This window comes from Taudactylus pleione, unplaced genomic scaffold (assembly GCF_031769625.1).
Source record: "Taudactylus pleione unplaced genomic scaffold, aTauple2 ptg000380l, whole genome shotgun sequence".
NCBI classification, from domain to species: domain Eukaryota; kingdom Metazoa; phylum Chordata; class Amphibia; order Anura; family Myobatrachidae; genus Taudactylus; species Taudactylus pleione.
The window spans coordinates 5,000,541-5,020,065 of NW_028284781.1; the positions used below are offsets into that span (position 1 = coordinate 5,000,541).

Genomic DNA, 19,525 nt, shown 5'->3' on the forward strand with positions numbered 1-19,525 from the left:
ATGAAATATAACAAATCTACCACATAATAAAACATACATGTATAAAATAGTGTCCCTTGGACATAAATCGGTCCTTGTATAAAACAATGTAAAATATGAAACCAGGTATAAATCCTCACTAATGAAATGCAATTAGTCACAGTCTCCTGTATAGTTTAGTTGCGTACATATAGTGTGCAATGCTCGTCTTGATAAAGCTCCCTGAAGGAAGCGAAATCGGTCGACAAAAGGATAATAGTGCCTTGAAACTGCATCCAGGCAATACAGATATACCTGCTCTGTCACGTTGTGTGGACCTGTACTATTTGATGGACTTTATTTTTACCAAGGTCCATGAGCGTGCATCCAATATCAAGTGGCTATTACCGGCTGTAACCAGAGGCAAATGATCCCCACGGGGAGGACTCTGTGTGATCAGTGCTGGGATACCACACCAGCCGCTATAAACACACACTGTGGTTCCCCAGACTCGGGAGGCGAGCCATACAGCGGAGACACACTGCCGCCATCCTCCACAAGTTATACGGGGAGGCAGACACTAATATTGAGTGAAAGCATTTCCTCTGAATCCCATACACTCAAGCTAAAGGAATCCCGATTTGTGCTTTTCAACTTGCTGGTGAGCATTGCACACTATATGTATGCAACTAAACTATACAGGAGACACTGACTAATTGCATTTCATTAGTGAGGATTTATACTCAAGTTACCTGATTTCATATTTTACAACATTTTATACAAGGACCGATCGAAGTCCAAGGGACACTATTTTATACATGTATGTTTTATTATGTGGCAGATTTGTTCTATCTCATATGTGTCAAAATTGCTAAATTTTGATTATGTATATTACATTTGTTATATTTTACTAAGAGAAGCCTTGTCTAAATATTTTGTCTCAAAGTCAAGTGGTTATTACGTTGTAGTAAATTTTATTAGGCTTCACTCTGAAGCGCAATCCAACAATCTTTTGGGTCTATTTGGTTTTGAGAACTAACTAGCCAGCTGGTACTGGCTGATTGGATTAGCAGCTGTGAGTGGGAAAACAAAATAATTTATTTACACTAGCGCAAGGATTTCAGCGGTCGGGAAACCGTCACGCTGTAATATAAACATGTGACATGTTGCCATACACAATGCTGAAATGGTCACTACTGTATATTGACATACACCATGCTGCAATGATCATTGCTGTATATTGATATACACCATGCTGACATGGTCATAATGTTGGCATCATGCATGTTGACTAACAATGTCAAACACATTTTAGTGCTAGATTGAAGGGTAGGGCTTAAATAGTGGGAAAAAAAATGCTATGTTGACATTGTGCAGCACACCCAGTGTTCCTTACTCCACTTACTTTGAACATAGTCTCCATGAGAAACTCTGTTTTAATACAATACTTTCAACAAACTCCAACATTATGCATTTTGATAACTTGTTGGGATCTCTGGCAAAGTAACCAAATTAATTTGCTATATTTGCTTAGTTTTGCCACAAGGAAATTAGATCTAAATATAAGAAGAAATAATAATTAAATTACTCAAAGGTAACATCCCCGGTGTGTATGCTTATCTGCAGTGGAGAAACATTTCTGCTGTAAGGTGGGGTTGTGGTGTGATGGGGGCGTGTAGGTGCACTTGCATCCAACGTGCATGTATGTTTGTTTGGATTTGAGGGCGGACATGGGGGATCCTGGTGGATGGGCATGCTCGCTTGGGGCCAGGGTTTTTGTATTGAAGGGGTGTATGTGCTCCCTGGGTTGGAATAGTGTGTATTCCAGCTCTGTTGGTGGTAGTATGCAGCTTCTAGACATGTCTTTACTATAGGAAAACTATAGAGAAGAGTATAATTGGAGCAACATGTTTACTTATATGTATATATTAAATTTCAAATGACAATAACAATAGTGTCACAGTTTTTGCTGCATTTGGCATTTTAGAAAGAGAGGGGTGTCCCAGATCACAGTAAACTTTTATGGCAATTCAATTGCTTTGGGCGCCCATAGCACTAAAGTGACGGGAGCTTGTCAGTTATTTGCGTATCGAATCCTATGCTAAGGCCCGGGTGCGCTGCGATTAAGGCACGCTCAGCACTCGCTCCCAGCTCCAAGACCCTACTTTTGACAGATTTCTGCACTCAACTCAGGAGGGCGTGATCAGAAATTTGCGGTAAGTGCAGCCTAGGGGCTGTGTCCCCAAAATAATTAAATTGATCCCGGTCACTTTAGATGGGACCTACGTGCGCCTAAAACAATGGAATCACCCTCTTTGAATTATATTCAGTCCAGCATAGGATGTGCCTTCAAACATTTTTTCTTTCATGTTCATGTAAAACAATCAATAAATAGTGGTGGTTAATGTTAGATTTGTTTAGCAACTGCCACTGAGAAATGCATAAAGGATACCACCTTTACTGAGAAACTACAAGGCAATAAATAATTTCGAAATACTATAATTTTTGTTGAAATAATTTGCAATTTTGCATTAAATTCTACAGGACATACTGAAATTAGGCTTAAACCATGTGTACTTTGTTGGCTTGGTTGCACATATTTATTCGTGGCTTGCTTTGTACATTTATATATTTTAGTTTTTTATATTAATCTTCCACGTGTACTGCTTTACCCACCGCTGTCCTGTCCAGTGCCTCTGCAAGGCTGCTGCTCAGAATGCTTATTTTCTAAGAATTCAGGCTACTGGAGAAATTTTCCATGATTTTTGAATCTTGACTTTTTAGTGCTAACATATTTTGCCTAAAACACCTCCTTGTAACTGAAATGGAACGTTTCACGCATGCCAATATTCTGCTAGAACGAGACATTTGTTTCTTTTAACAAAATCTGAAAGCTTTGCTCCTCCGCAGAAGTCTGAAAAACAGACCTGGATCTACATTTACTCTCAAATTTTATTTATTTTTTTGCTGTTTATTTTTTATTTTATTTTTTTTTATCTTTCAAATTAATAGTTTGTTTATTTTGATTTAACTTTAGAAGCCACTGGTACAATTTTACAATTTTTTGGAGAAATTCAAATAAGTATTTAAGATTCCAAAATGTATTGCATCTCCCCAAGCTTGCATTTTCAGAAAGAAGACATCTTACCGAATTGGAAACTAGAATCCATGTTTATCTACCTCACACTGCTATGCTGTTAGAATTTTTGGTGTTTTCTAAAAATTGTATGGACACATTATTTGCAGTTAAATACTTACCACGCACAAATGTTTCAAAAGTGTTCACTTTGTAAACAGTGTGGTTAGCTTTACATGCACGTGTACGTGCAAAACAACCACAACTGCAGCCAAGCAAAGTTGTGGAAATGAGAGAGGCTGTAGTCCAGGGGTATTCAATATGCAGCCCTCCAGTTGGACTACAGATCACAGCATGCCCTGCCGATTTTTCTATTAGGCCTTGCTAAAACTGGCTGGGCATGCCTGGGATGTGTAGTTCCACAATAGCTGTAATAATAATCCACAATAACAACAATAATAATAATCCACAATAACATTTTGGATACCTCTGCACTAGACTATGATGGTAATAGTCATTCTGTTTTGCGATTCCCTGACCCAGAATCACGAAGTCTATGCATGGTTTGGCACTAGTTTCCCAATGTGTAGCTGAAGAGAGGCAGCCAGCAGTGAATGCAGTTGACTGGTGCATTGTCAGTGGTGGAATTACCGTTGGTGCAGTTGTGGCCACTAATGGCTCCATATATGATGACTGTGCACTCACGAGGCTACTTTGACTGTGAGCCGTGTCTCTTCTGAGCGGTGCGTGTGCAGTGGACACACAAACTGGACACATGTTCAGAAGTGGGCCCCTCTGTGCTCTTAGCAGAGTAGGGTTCTTGGAGTCCACAATATTATTGCTGGTGCTTTACTTAAGTGTTGGCTTGTGGCCCGGGAATGCACTGCCCCATCCCCAGGCATAGTAGTTATGTGGGAATAAAAAACGGTTGCAAACAAGTTCAAACAGAGTTATTATATAGTGGAAGGAGCAGTTTGTGAACAGTAGTGCTGCAGGCTGCCTATTAAAATTTATTAGAATTGTAACCTAAAACTGTACCTCTGCGACATAGGTAATCCATCCAAGTCGTTACCTCCTATACCTATTTATAAATCGGACATTTAAAATCTTAGCTCTCCGTGTGTATATGTGTATAATGTATATACCCATTATGAGAGAGAATGTCTGTTTAGTCACCACAAGCTGTGGCTGATAGTCATGCAAATCTGTTTAAAGTGCAGGGATTTTACCATAACCCATTTTGTAAATTGCATTATCTTGTATAATTGTCTCCCCAATTGGGATTTTTTTCTATAATCTGTAAACCTCTAAGTTTTCCAGGTCATGCTGAAACATAATTGTACATGGACTGTACGACTTTTTTTTTTTTCTTCTTCTTGTGTCTTTGTGGTTAGGAAAGCCCAATGCTCATGAGTCATTGTCCTGGATTTCTGTAGTCAACGTCCACTGCCTGCCACCTCCCTTCCGCAGACTGAAAATGTTAATCATATAATATATCTGGGTTTCCCAGATGGAGCGTTGTATAAACTGACCAATCCTTTCCTCTATTTTCAAATTTTGAGCCTCCTTCTCTGAGACACTTTTAATACACATATTGGAATCCTCTGAATCTTGCACAATATTCAATTTCTTAATGTGAAATGTCTGAAGGAGAGATTTTTAATTTTGCTATATATGAAAAGATAGAACGAGTGAAAACAGTTGGAAGATTATAAACAGACCATAATTTATTGATATTTCCAAATACTGGACAATTCAAAACTAGTGTTAGTTTCTTAACCCCTCTTTTTTCATTTTTAAATTCTCTAATGGGTAGACTTTTTTTGTTTTTTTTAATTAAATCTTCCAATAATACTTTTCATACGGTCACAAGGTGGTAGGATCTGCTTACCCTCCCGTGTTATGTAAATATTTTGAGTGCAGGAACGTTCACAGAGATTTTCAGGGAACAAATTCTGACCCTCTACATAGGTGACATGGATTCCCCACTAACTGGCCTATTGAATGATCACACAACAATACGATTGTCCTTTCAGCTCCAAAAGTTAAACCAATTAATTCTGGGGCATTTAAAAGTCCTCTTACGGATGCGTGTCTCTGCAGCTCCTAGTTGTGGAAGGCTTGCAGCCCAGTTATCTATCCTCTAGAGTTGGCACATCATTCTACCCAGGCTCAAGAGATGTCTATTTTTCTCCTTTTTACCTTTTTTCTCTATTCTGTTTTGTTTCTGATCTGTTTTCTACCGCTATTTGTTGCTGTCCCTGTACTTGAACTTCTTTATTAAATTACATGTGTATTTTATTTGTGCCCCCCCTTCTTCTTGCCTGTGGCAGACTCCAAATCTGTTGTATTGATTAGCATCATTGATTCCTCCTGTGGATTTGACTGATCTTTTTTGTCATTCATCTGGTCTTTATACCTTCTGGGCCTTCTTTTGCCCCTGCCCATCGTACAGGCTCTCTCGTAGTGTCAATTGTTAAGCGACACAAATTTGCAACCCCTTGGGCCTGTTTTATGGTGACATGGACCTCTGTTCTTTTTGTTGCTTTGAAGTAATTACTTGTTTTCTTGCTTAATGTAGTTGATTTTCTGTTTTATTTTATTCCATGTGCGCAGTATTCCCACGCCCTTAAGTTTAGGCGAATTCCCCTCAATTGGGAACTTTACACAGATTTGTCTCTTGCTGTATCCACTCTCTTCTTGGAGTTTGATTAGCCTTCCCAAACATTGAGCTCCCAACGTTTGTCAGTCTTGGGATACTCTCATCCCCCCCCCATCTGGGCTTACCCTTAGTGGTCTGTCTCTAAAGCTAGTGTGACACAGTCAGGATAGGGGTCCCTCTCCTGGGGTAGATGGACTCCCTCTTTACACACACACAGCAGAAGGATTATCACCAAGTGTCTCTGAACAGGCTAGTCTGCTTGCTCTCCCAGGTGTGAGACACTCAGCCACAAGCAAACCATGCTTATATAAGCCATTTCCAACTGCAAGCCCTAATGAGCCTGATACCAGGCTGAAATGCCCAAAACCTGGAGTGGCCTGTGGATGGAGCCCTCGCTCTCCTCACATCCACACCCCCAGGACCCAAACCGGCTTTTTCAAAAGCTGACACTCTGGTCTGCGTACAAAACCCCCAGACTTCTCCTGAGTGTTTTTAGAACACATAGGCCAAAAACCTAGGACAAATGTACCTGCCAACCTAGGACAAATTATCTGCCATTGACCACTTTACCAGTGCTTCTATCACACTAGGTACAGACCTATACAATCGTCAGGCCGTTCTTTTGATTCCCGACTTGTTCATGTAATATGTTGAGTGTGTACACTCCTTCAATCATGTTTTGTTTGGAAGAATACAGGTTGCATCTGAAGATAAGGTTTTATGTGCAGTTTAAGTTTCATCAGTTTTTAAGGTGCAATATCGCAGGAAACCCTTTTCAGTTGCTGCAGATAATACATCAGTGTAGTAGTAAATGTGAGATTAATTATGTGTATTATTTTCCTTGCAAGTGTTTATTTCCTGTGTTCTACTTGTGTATCTTTAGTACGTGAGGTCACACTGGGCCCCACATTATGCTGTGGCTTGGATGTTAATGGTTGAATGAATAAAAACATGAGCCATAATCTGTATCCTTTTCTGTTGCATGAGAGATGGAAAGGGAGGAGTGACTTGAGGCCACACCCCCTCCCCCACAAGTTCACACCCTTTTTCTGGCACTTGTATGTGTGCTCTCCTTGATGATCAGCACGCTGCCCTAAAAAAAAAAAAAAAAAAAAATCCTAGCGTGAACATTATATATTATATTTCGGTCCACTGTGCCTTGAGTCCTTCGATTTTGACCATTTGCTACTGCACCCCTTTTTTCAGGCAATTCTTGTGGATTTGACTTCCTGTGGTTCTCGACATTTCTTGGGTTGGGAGGATAAATGATCACAATTAGCATTTTTCCAAGGCTGCTTTATTTCAAACACACCTGGTCGAGGTCTCTATACCTGTTTTTGGGTTGTTTTCAGAGTTTTTGTGGCTCATTTATATGGAATAGTAAGAAGCCTAGGAATCAAATATTTTGTCTTGCCAAATCTATTCATAATTGGGGCCTGGAACTCCTCTGTTATCGCGCCACCCAATTAAGTCCTATTTTCTTCTGACAAATGGCCCCAGGTATTAGAATGCGCTGTCCTTTGATCAGGGTGTTAGTTTCCTAGCCTGGCTTCCCAAGCATATTCATCCATCCTCTGCCATTCCTACCATTCATTTTTTCATTTGATATCTGGGACAATTTAAACAAACAAGTCTCACTTGCGCCATACCCATCCCCACTCATTTCACTGTGGAACCACCCATTTTCCCCGTAGGATGTTCAGTCTATTGAGCTAAACCTTGGACACTGGTGGGTGTCGAGAGATTCTTATACATTAAGGGCTTTTTGTTGCACTTTTATTTGTAGATATGCAAGACTAATATTTTCTTCCTTCAAAACTTCACATCTATTATATTCAACTGAAAAATACAAATGAAATGTAAGCTTAGACTGAGCTTTAACCCTATTTCTGAGTTAGTGTATATATAGTCCTGGGAGGCATGGTGCCATCTCATTGATTAAAAGCACTATTGTCTTCCCTTCGAAGATGGAGTTAAAATGTTTGGAGCAGACTTGGGACTGGACCTGGGAGTCTCACTGGATGGGATGGTTATTGATTTGTCAGAGGATTGTTAAACCATCAAGTAATGCAATGGTCAAAGTGATGATACATGTTTCCTAATAAATACAGTAGATGATACATGGTTCCTAATAAATTTCACAATATTTATCCACAGTCTTCTGATCTTTGGTTAATGAACTGTAGTCATAAAGAATTCTTTATGCATATATGGTGGGATTGTCCTATTTCCAGTTTTTGGGTTGTGGACCCCTAGTCTTTGTATATTGCCAATTCACAGAATCCTAGAGACCGGTTAACACTTCTTTTATCCCACCCTACTTGGTCAGGCTGATTTGTAATGTAGCTAGGCTGCAGATCGCGAGTGATTGGAAGAAGCCCTCACAACCCTCTATATACAGTTGTTTCCGGGGTATGACATGCTGCTGCCATGGAACATAATTTATAACAAGCTTCCTGCATGATACCGTGGCAAACAAACAAATATCTGTATCCTCTAGTGCGCTATATCAATGCAGCCTATACACCAAATCAACAGGAATATCACCACAATTCCAAAGTAGAAACAGTATGCCAAAAAAAGATGAGACCGGTATAATTGTGCTTTGAGAAAATACACAGTAATAATAAAAATGACTGATGATACCGTGGCAGCGTTACACAAGGTCTGGGACCCCTGGTACTTGTCTAATAGCAGCTCTCCCCCACGTACTTCTTTAATTTCACACAGTTCCTGGTTATACTTTGAGTTAGATCTCCCCTTCCTTTTTGGGTGTTTATTGGGATGCACTGTTTTGACTTTGCACTTACCAGCTACAACAACATTGCTCGGGTCTGAAGTGTACTGTTCAACCCCTGGGCATAGTCTGTTTATAGGACAGGAAATGGCTACAAACAAGTTGCCACGGATTTATATAGTGGAAGGAGTAGATTATACCAAGATTGTCTTTAATAATTTTTTGATTTTCTAGGAAAACAAATTCTCTTAATAAATACTTGGGAGAGATGTTTCTTGTAGTAGCTATCTGCATTTCTGCCTGTGCTTTTGTTTAATTTTCATTTTTATTTCCTGTTATGTCACATGCTAAAACCTAATGGACTCTACAGTAAACATTGTTTTTTTTTTTTCTAGTGCATCTGATGTGATTAGGAAAGCCCAATGCTCATGAGTCATTGACCTGGATAGTTATAGTTACGTCCACTGTCTGCTACCTCCCTTCTGCAGACCCAAAATCTTAATCATATTTCTCTGGTTTTCCCAGATGAAGAGTTGTGTAAACCGATGAGTTTTGTAATTTGCACTAGGGGCCGTATTCAATTATTCGCGATGTCAGTTTCTGCAGAAAAGTATCGCGAGTGACATTATTTCGCTATGCGAAAAGTTTCCTCCGTATTCAATTCCAAATTCTTTTCACTGGTGCGGAAACTCAATGCAATAGGACCTGCGAAAAAGATTCCCCTATGAATAGGTGTCGAAAAAAAATGCAGAATTGGGGTTTTGGAGTGCAAACCTGTGAGAACCACCCTGCACCCTTGGGACAGTCCCCCAAAGGTATTGTGTGTCAAAAAAAGTTTTAAAAAGTATTTAGATCACCCCCATAAAGTACTTTCGTTTTGGGGGTGAAAAAGTTAATAATTGGGAGACAAACTTAAAAACTACCGAAAATAGACTCCAGGAGGGTCCCTAAGTATATGCCCCAGGTGTTTTAAAGTTTGCACGTGCTTGCAGCAGGTGGATTTTTTATGAATTTTAAGAGTTCACTTAAGCAACTTAAAAATATGCTAGCACCCATTTTCATGTACCCCAATTTTGCTGGGACTACTTATTTTGAACACAATTCATTTTGTAAATGCTATTCTTCACCACTTCTGCAAAGACGCGAAATAGAAGCTATTGAGAGCATATAAGTACCCCAAATATTTTCAGTAGGGCTATTCGGGGGTATCTACAGTGATCCCCAATGTCAGACCATCTTTTGGAGGGTGTCTAGCTCATTTCCCCAAATCTGACAGTACTTTTTGCAAATTACAGTTTCACCGACTCCCGTTTTGATTTTGATTTCTAATTGAATATGGCAGAAAGCGGGCACGCGCGCGATACTTTTCCGCATTGAAAACTAGCGAAGTGGTCGAAAAGTACTGTATGTGAAAAGTACGCGATTTCTCGCCTGGAATTGAATATGGAAGTGGAAGTGAATATTTTAAATTGGTTATACTTTATTGCAATATCCGCACCATAGGATCAGAAGTGTTTTAAGTAGGTAAATTCTATGGTTCATTGTAAATCATTGTGTTTAATGTGCATGGTTGGAATGCCAATTGTGGGTGGGGCAACCTAATTTAGTAACTTTATGTCATCTGGCGAGATAGGAAAGTTATTCATTAGTGGAGTAGGGCAGATGAGAATTTATGTTGTAAAAACTGCAATTCCTTTATCTGAAATAATTTCAATAATTTTCAGTGCCGTAGTCCAGGGATGAATAAAGTGCAGCTAAAGTTTGAATACTTTGTTCGGGCAGGCCTAGATATGCAATTTGGAAAATTAGAATCTGGGGCTAAAAGTGCACCAACAAAAAATATTAAGGCTATTAAGTAATGTACATACATTGATGCTCAGTAATCCTGTATTATAGAATACTAGGGTTGGCTGGTTTAAACCAAATATTAAATAAAAAACAAAAAAAACCCCTTTTTTTTATTATGCTGTGGCTACAGGCTCGGCACAGTGACTTCTTAAAAAGAAAAAAAAAAACCCATTATGAGGGAATACCCCTGATATTATTTTACATTCTTGTTGCTTGTGGTCTTCATTTGAGTGAGCTGAACCAATACAGTAAATTCACACACAACAGAGAAACGGAGGGTGAACCAGATCAGACAGGTACTAAATCTACCTAGCATCAGCTAAGTGTCCACAAACTGCTCCCCTAACAATCCTATAGGACAGGAGGAAGCCACAACTAACATTCTCAATCTTTAAGGGTAAACAACTCTAACAGATTAAAGAGGCAATACACAGAGAAACACCTCATGGTTTAATCTCCTTCAGGTTTGTTTCAATTCAAAACCTTCAGTCCTACAGAGATGAATGGAAGGAAGAAAGACTCATTTGGGGGGTATACACTAGATGATATGTTGTCCGATTCCGCAGATAGGGCCTACATTTTGGGCACATTGTTTAGTGTGTACCCACTATGTGCGCCCCCATTGCCCGATACGACTGAGTGACCCAGCTGCTGATGCAGGCAAGTTCATTGGTGCTGGTGAACAACAGATTGGGCGGGCGGTCAACCGGATTGTACAGTGTGTACCAATATCTGGTTCATCGGCAGCATCGGACATCGCATTGGGGGGGTCACCTAATGTGTATTCTCCTTTAGTCTGGCTAGAAAAAATCCTATTAACTTTGGTTTGTTAATGTTAGAAATAATTAAAACATGGCTGATCAAGGTTTCTAATACATTTTCTTTTCCCCAACCCTGTATAATACACTTTAAAGTGACTATTCAATTGTTTTGGGCACCCAGCCCTGAAGCTGCACTTATCGCAGATTTTTGCTTGCACCCTGCTGAAGTGCAAGTAGAAATCCACCTAAAGTTGGCTTTGGAAACGGGCATGAGTGCTGGGCGTGCCTTAAATGCAGTGTACAGATTCATACATATGTACAAGTATTGCATATAAAATTAATCGGTGCAGACTTGTGAAGTGGTTTGTCGCACCTGCTTGAGACTAAGATACATTTTCGGGTGAAAACCGCTCAGCACAAGCAGAGTCCCGTGGGACCTGGTGCGCAGAGAGGGCTGTTGTCACAACTGCAGCAATAGTGTATGAGGATATATCTGTATATATACAATGTTGTACTTGGTGGCACATGTTGTGGACAGCGAACCAAATGTAGGTGATCTGGGAAGGCAAACCTAGGATTAAGACCTGGGCCACCAAGCAGGCAAAATGGCTTAATGGGTGTACAAGAAAGAGATCGGAATTGGTGCTGGCACATTTGATTCACACCCTTAAGCAGTTGAGCTTGTAACCCAACAATGCAATAAGCCCTGGCCCTTGGGTGTCCTGCAGCCATGTAGCTGGGAAGATAAGTGGTATGTAGGCCAGCATGTAACCACAGTGAGCCTGTCAATGAGTAGATGGGAAAGTAGGTATTTCAAAATATGAACACCATTATGTTGACAGGTACAATATTTAGACAACCAAAAATGTCGACATGAGCGCTATATGTCGATAATCAAAATGTCAACAGGGTCTTAGGCCCTGATTCAGAGCCGGTCGCTCTGACAGAGCGCTCGCTCTAAATCAGGGCCGGTCTTTTTTTTTTTTTTTTTTTTTTAGAACGGCCTCCTGGCCACTCGCATAGCTGTGGGTGACCACCCACAGCTATAGCGAGCGGCCAGGAAGATGGTCGCAATGGTCAAGACCATCGCGACCTTCGGGCTTGCGACGAAACCCTTATGGTAGGGTCTCGTTGCCGCAAGCCCCAGAGAGCTTTCGGCTCACACAGAGCCGAAAGCTCTCACTTGTGATGTCAGTCGGGCCGTCCCCCAGACGGTAGGCGTTCTCATGAGAACGCCTCCGTCTGGGCAGCCATCCCCCCGCCCACAAAAGGGGGCTTGCTGTCACTCAACATCGACAGCACGCCCCCTTTGGTGCGAGACCCGGAGCAACGGCTTGCCCGTCGCTATCTGGGTCTCGCGCATGCACACGACGGAGCCGGCTCTGTCATGCGCTGTGGGCCACCATCGACCCGAATGTGAGCGCTCATCGCTTGCGACCGGGTCTGAATCTTAATTGTAGACCAGAGGTTCCCAAAATCTGTCCTCAAAGCACCCTAACGGTCCAGATTTTAAGGATAACCATGCTTCAGCACAGGTGACTTAATTAGTATCTCAATCTTTATTTACCATCTGTGCTCAGCCATGCATATCCCTAAAACCTGAAATGTCAACAGGGTCAGAATGCTAAAAGCTGGCGTCTGACACCTGTGAGAGACAGCAGATTAGGTGCTGCTTGGATCAGCGAAATAGGCAGAGCGCTGGACCTAGAAAGGGGCATTCCTGCGCGCGCCCAAAAGGGGCGTGGCCATGATAAGTGTAGTGTCTTTATGCTGCGCCCCTTTTTCATCACTCTTAAGGGAATGCACGGCACATACGGACACGTCGGTCTGCCCTCAAGCATTCCTACAGATATGCCCATCTGCATCCTTATCCCGTAGCACAGAGTCTCGCGCCAAGCGTGGTGCGAGACGGACTCCCGCGATCGGAGGCGCGCATTCGCATCTCCATGGGACTGGACGGAAATGCACTTCCGCGAATGGGAACACGTCATGGCATACGGTGACGCGTGGAACGATGTGTGCGCAACCACAATGAACTTGGGTGCATCTGTATCTCAGTGAATAGATGCCGGCTATTTTCCCCTCCTGCGTGGCACTGCAGCCCGCGGGTGGGGATGGCACCCGCAGGCTGTTTTAGCTTGCCCCGCCAAGAGGGGCAGGGTGCATTCTGCCCTTAGAGATTGGGCAGGGTGCAGCGCCTCGCTAAAACAGCCTAGCGGGAACACTATATCTATACTTATAATAAAGTTGTAATGGTTGTGTCTGTACAAAGAACTTTTTTGGATGCATGTACTCCTTGGGACAGTGTATGAACTATATAGACAAGAAAAAATTCAGAATTTTTGTCTGACTGTTCATTTCGGAATGAATATATACTGTATATACAATAAATACATATATTGCACACCCTGAATGCAAACCGTAATATATATGTTTGCATATATGCACATATATAATATAAAATATATCTAAAGATCTATTTTGCAGGAAAATCCAGCAATATGTTAAGCATTAATTGGGCAGCTTATCTTGAAGTTGCAATATACTAGTCAATCCAGTAGATGGCACACCAAGACAAATACTACATATCATAGAGTGGCTGCTACATGCAATCTTTAAATGTTACTGTGGAGTAAGTAGTAATGGATTTAAGATCTACAAGATAGTGCAACTGGACTTCCAGCGCACAGCAATGCATTGAGAACTTGACTCCACCCAAGTTAGGCAACGGAAGCCAACTTAGTCACTGCTCTACAGAGGAACCTAATTGAAGCACAGATTCTAACAGATCTGGCACAGGTGAGACTGTGTTTATATCATGTATACCTCTTATCCCCAAGAATTTTCCTTTTAATTTCAAGCTCCTGCAGTTTCCTGTAAGTTTGTCTGCTTCGCTATGACGATCAACAAGTCGCAGGGACAACCACTCAGGGCTGCAGGTATAGATCTCAGGACCAGCTGCTTCTGCCATAGACAGCTTTACGTGGCTTGCTCACGAGTTAGTAGCCCCAAACATCTTTTTGTGTTAATCCCTGAAGGAAAAACTGCAAATATTGTTTGCAAAGACATTTTGTGATCAATGTCTACAATATAAAATATACATCACAATATTAGATGTTATTGCTCTGCTGAACTAATTTTACAGACATCCACGCGAGCGGTGTTGTGGGCACACTGTAGTATTTAATTCCCCAGTTTGGGCTAATCTCTTTAACCACTGAATGGATTTTGATGGGGATTTCACTATTCTGTACAGCATTGGTCGAGGAAGGTGTAGGTGTTTGAACCATTCATCTGTGAAATAAGGGAGCTGAGTAGTAACTATTTTAGTGAAACAGTCACCAAAAAAAAAATCTTGCACCAAACTGCTGTATAGGAGCTGGGCAGGGTGCTGAAATGGCAAGAGATAGTGAGAGCCAATCAGAGATAGCAATGTGCCCTGTTACTTAGCAGCAGCCTAGAGACGGGAGGTAGTCGGGGACTGAGCAGGGTCACTTCTGAGGCAGAAAGTGAGAGACTGCCTCCAACAAACCAATAAAGATGCCCTGATGCAAACACAGTAGCCAGGGGAGGCATAGCTATCAGGAATAAAAATAAATAAAAACCCATCCGAATGGAAATCATTTGATGGTGGCAAACATCGGACTCCCATCATCAAATGGTAAAAACGCTACCATCGGAACACAAACATTGATGGTTAGTAACCGTAGGATTCCAATGTCCATCCCTACGGTGAACCTGCAGACGGACTCCGGCCACCACTCCTCCACCGTGAAGTGCTCTCTCCAGCATGATATTCCCTCTGTGGACAGGAGGCACCTCACATGGAAGTCAGCACTGTTTGGAAGCCCAGGTAATACAGGGTACGTTGTGCAAAGAGGACATTGCTCATTGCCAGTTTGGCAGCTGGGGAGGGCAGTGCATGGAGACTGCGGAAATATGCACAGGTGACTCAGCCCTGGGGATATGCTGCTGATAATGCTTACAGTAGCTGTAATACAAATCTCTTATCCATGATCCTCCTGCCCTTTCCAGCACATCCCAGTGGCAGGTCCACAGCCAGCTGCAGGGTTGCAGCAGTGGGGATTGTGGTGACATTGGCGAGATGCAGGGGGGTCATTAGTGAGAAGCAGGGGGTTGTGGTGAGATGCAGGAATCTGGTGACATGGTGTAGATAGTTGAGATGTTAAAATGCTGCGGTCCTTGATAATTATGGACACTTGTGCTATTTAACCCTTACATTCTAGGTTAAGGGGCTGGAGAGCTGGACTATTTTCCACACAGTTGTGTACAGTATATGAAGTATATATAAAAATAATATAATATAATAGAAGCAGTAATGATCCGACACTCACTGTGTGAAGATACGCAATGCTTGCTCTGGTGCCCTCCTTACAGGGAACGGCGTCCCCACCACATGTAAGCATAAAGAGGCGGCACTCAGATCTTATAACGGGCTGGAAAAAATTGCAGTGATTTATTGCAAAATCATCAACGTTTTGGGGCATCATGCCCCTTCTTCAGGATGCCCCGAAACGTCGATGATGATCTTGCAATAAATCACTGCAATTTTTTTCCAGCTCGTTATAAGATCTCTGAGTGCCACCTCTTTCTGTGTGTGTATATATATATGTGTGTGTGTGTGTGTGTGTGTGTGTGTGTGTGTGTGTGTATGTATATATATATATATATATATATATATATATATATATAAAATATAATATAATTTTTCTTTGTAGACCATTAAATATTTAGTGAGTTTATTACATAACTTGTTTTTTGTTTTGTCACTATACCTTTCATATGAGCTAACTTAGACGAAAGTGCGATCTGTCATTTTAGACAGGTGCTCAGCACTGCCTTTCTTTCCTGCATAACCTCGGCGACCGTATACACCTGCTCTGGCCCCCTAAGAACAGACCTCAAAGCAGACCTGCATACAACACAATCAGCCCCATACAAAATACAACGCTCTAAGTGAGGTTGTCAAAAACAGAATAGTTAATTCCCTGTGTGTAGTCAAAGTAGCAAGACCTGAACTCTGTGTGATTGACAAGCCAGTGTGAGGAGCCATCATTTCAGTGCACAACTTTTGCATTCTTCAGCAGACACTTTCATTTTTGCTGGTGGGATATGAAAATCATGCAGCAATGGATTGGTGTAATTTATAGAAGAGTTAGTGCTTCCCAACACAAGGGCTTAAAGGGACATTACAAATAAAGTTAATGCCGGGGTTTTAGTCATTAGTTGTGTCAAGGAAAGTTATTCCCCCTCCCCCTCACCCCTGCTATTAAATCACCGCAAATGCTAAGTTTTTAATTGCATTACCTAGTATTTTAAAAACACTGCGGCTGGCACTGCATTACTGTAGGATAGTTTTTGTTTTCAACCACTGCTTACATTCTTTTTTTCCCAGATAAATAATTGTGCTGTTCAAAAGAATTATATGAAAGAAACTTTTTCATCCCTAAAAGTAATTACATTTTTCTTTAACAACTTTCATATGTGGCAGAAAAAAAGAATTTTCTTCCTAAAGCTGGAGTCAGTTATCCAAGCAACCAGCAAATGTACTATTTTCCATGTGGAAAAATGTTCAGTTCTACATGTGCCCTCTTCCTCCTAAAAGCAGATTAGTCAGCGCGTGAACCACCAGTGTTGTTGGTAACTGCTGCAGAATGGGTACTGAAACTCCTCCTCATTACAGGAAGTTACTGGTTCTCTCAGCGCAGCAGCTCAAACCTCTTGTTAACATGTGAGCATTACTAGGCATTTCAGTCTGCAGCTCTGCAGTGTGTTTGCTTCTTCCCATAACAGCTGGGATGGAATGCTACTGCTGGGGGAGTGAGATTGTCTGCTCGCTCTTACAATCGGCCTCTCAGCCTGGGGCTCTGCAGCTCTGCACAGCATCTCTTTAACAAAGGACTTATTTCGAAATTGTGAAAGGAAGCCTATTAAATAGTGTGTGATGCTTATGGGAACATCCAACTTGGCAGATCAGGAATTAAGATGTTTGCATGTTAAATTCTTGAGGGATGCCAGCTCGGGCTGAGAATTACAAAGGATGCTGTGGTTTATGGAACTACTTCCACACAAGATTCCCAACTCCTTGAAACTGAAGTGCTGGAAGAACCTTCTTGTGTTACATTGCTGTGAGATCTGAATATTAGGTGTATATTACATTGCTCCTGTGTGATTTACTTTTCGCTGCTGCTTGTTTTCCTCCTTATGAAGTCAACACATCCTGTGTAATTTCTGTGATGTGGGACGTTTGGGATATAGCCGGCTGTGTTTCACTGGGGATACACAGCTCCCTTCTGGTCTGAGTCATCACATGTTGAATGAGCTAAAGTCCAGCTCTCCTCTCAGGATCTCATTGTTGGTGGTTTTGTGGACTTTGCTGTATTTTTATGCTACATGTCAGAACTCCGTGCAGGATTAGAACACAGAAACAAAAGAATGAATGAAAACCATTTTCCAATTCGGATAACCTGGGAAATGCAGCATTGATTCAGCAGAATGCAGTTGTTTTCAGGCGCCAAACAGCTGACTAGTGTGTTTTTAGCAACCAACTGACCTTGCAGGATGCAGTGCTTATTTTTACTACTACATAAAGTACACTTTTATGGCCACGCATTCAAGTATATTAGTAAATGATTATCTGTCTTGAAGGAGAAATAACAAAGGTCTTTGGGATCTCAGTGGATTTCTTCCTGGCTCTGCATATTTTTTACATTGCAGATTATCTTAAAGATAAGGCAATGAATATTCTAGACATTGGCTATTTTTTTTTTGCTGATTGTATTTTTTATAATGTTGAATTTGTAGATCATTGAGGAATTCGAGTGGTACTAAATGTATTAGCATTGAACTTTTGGTAACACAGGGGAAAAGGAGTTATGAATGGACATTGTCCCACTTATTCACACACCCAGTAGTACTTGAAAGAGAGCTTTGGCTCAAAGCGAGAACGAATGAGCCGTGTGTGCATTGTGGTTTTGGAAGAGGGTGAAGATGATTCCCCAAATTTTCCTTCCAAGTTGCTTCGTGGAAATCATTATCGTCACCCGCCCACTGGATCTGTGACGGTAAGACTTTAGTGTTTTCTCACCATGGTAGTTTCCCAAAAATTCTAGGACTTTCTAATTTGGAACTTTCACAGTAATTTGTTAATTGGAGGTGTTCAAATCTTTGCTAAAGTTTCATTAAAAGTAATTTGTTTTCTGTATTAGAAAATAAGTCATGTTACTTTTTTATTATTCACTGTGTGCCACTTCTCAAAGGCTTTACTGAACCCTTGGGGGATAAAATGAGGAAGAAGCAGCGTGTTAGACTTGTACATCCATGGAAACCTGCTCATACTGTTAATTCTCGTGTATTTGTGATGTGGAAAAGTATTTTCCTTGAGGTCAGGGCGCTTCATAGCAAGCCACAATATAAGCCTTTGTTTCCTCTTCTCCTTATTACAAACTTTTCATTTACTATACTAATACACTTTATATCCTGACATTTAAATACAATGATATTGTAAATATACTTGGTTTCCATACATACTGCTTCATACATTAATAACTTAATTATAGTGTTCATTCTAGCAACCTGCTCCTATAACAACCTGTGCAGTTCCTCTTTCCTGTCTGGGGTGTCGCTCTCTGCTCTGGTGCTTCTAGCACACTCAGCTAATACAACAAACCATTGAGATAGACCGGAGCGCGCTAGAAGCACCAGAACGTGACACCCCAGACAGAAAAGAGGGAACTGTACGGGTTGTGAATGGTGCAGGGTGCTAGAATTAACACTATTACAAGTATATTCCTGGTAAGTATGAGCGTTACTATGTTTGATCATGTTCTTCGTACTTCTATTGTGCGTGGTGGTGTTACATTCTAGCCTATGGAGCTTTTCTAGATTGTCATTGACACTCTCCAGTATTTGCGTAAGGAGGCCAGGCTTCATACAATCTAATGGTAAAATATAACTAATTTTTAATCTGTTACCCACAGACTTTAAGAAACGTCAGTGATATCACGCTTGAAATTCCGTTTTTAAACTGCTTTCAATTCAGCGCTGATTGCAATGAACATCATACCTTGCCATGCTGCCGCCGAAGGCAGCCTCTAGGGCAAGTGGATATTAGGCAATTCGAACTAATGAAGTCCGTTCGTTTTTATTGGCTTAAATAAGAAACTAGTATAAGTATGCGTTTTAATTCCAGTTGTTGGCTGGCCTGATTGCTGTGAATCAGGATGGTTATGGAGCTTTACTGCATATATTTGTATGTATGTGATTGTTTTAAAAGGCCATAAATTGGAGTGGTTTGTTATTGTTTTGTATAAATGGAGTTGTAGCAACTATTTTATGCTTCCTTATCACACTTATCTTTTCTTTTTTTTTTTTTTTTTTAATAATAATGAATGAATGTGCATTGGTGTAAGTGAAGTTAATGAAATACTGAGGAGCACTGTAAATTGAAACTGGCCTCAGCA

General features: G+C 41.1%; 1 protein-coding gene across 2 annotated transcripts in view; it reads left to right on the plus strand.

Moving 5' to 3' along the window:
• Positions 1-19,525, plus strand: part of ANKRD28 (ankyrin repeat domain 28) — a 173,435-nt gene that overhangs the window by 50,901 nt on the left and 103,009 nt on the right. The window contains exon 1 of one of the 2 annotated variants that reach the window (XM_088445444.1): positions 18,014-18,127. The exons of the other annotated variant lie outside the window; for it this stretch is intronic. Within the exon in view, the coding sequence (XP_088301570.1) occupies positions 18,014-18,127 (114 nt within the window). Of the gene's footprint in view, positions 1-18,013; positions 18,128-19,525 lie in introns of those variants that run through there. 2 annotated transcript variants of the gene reach the window in all.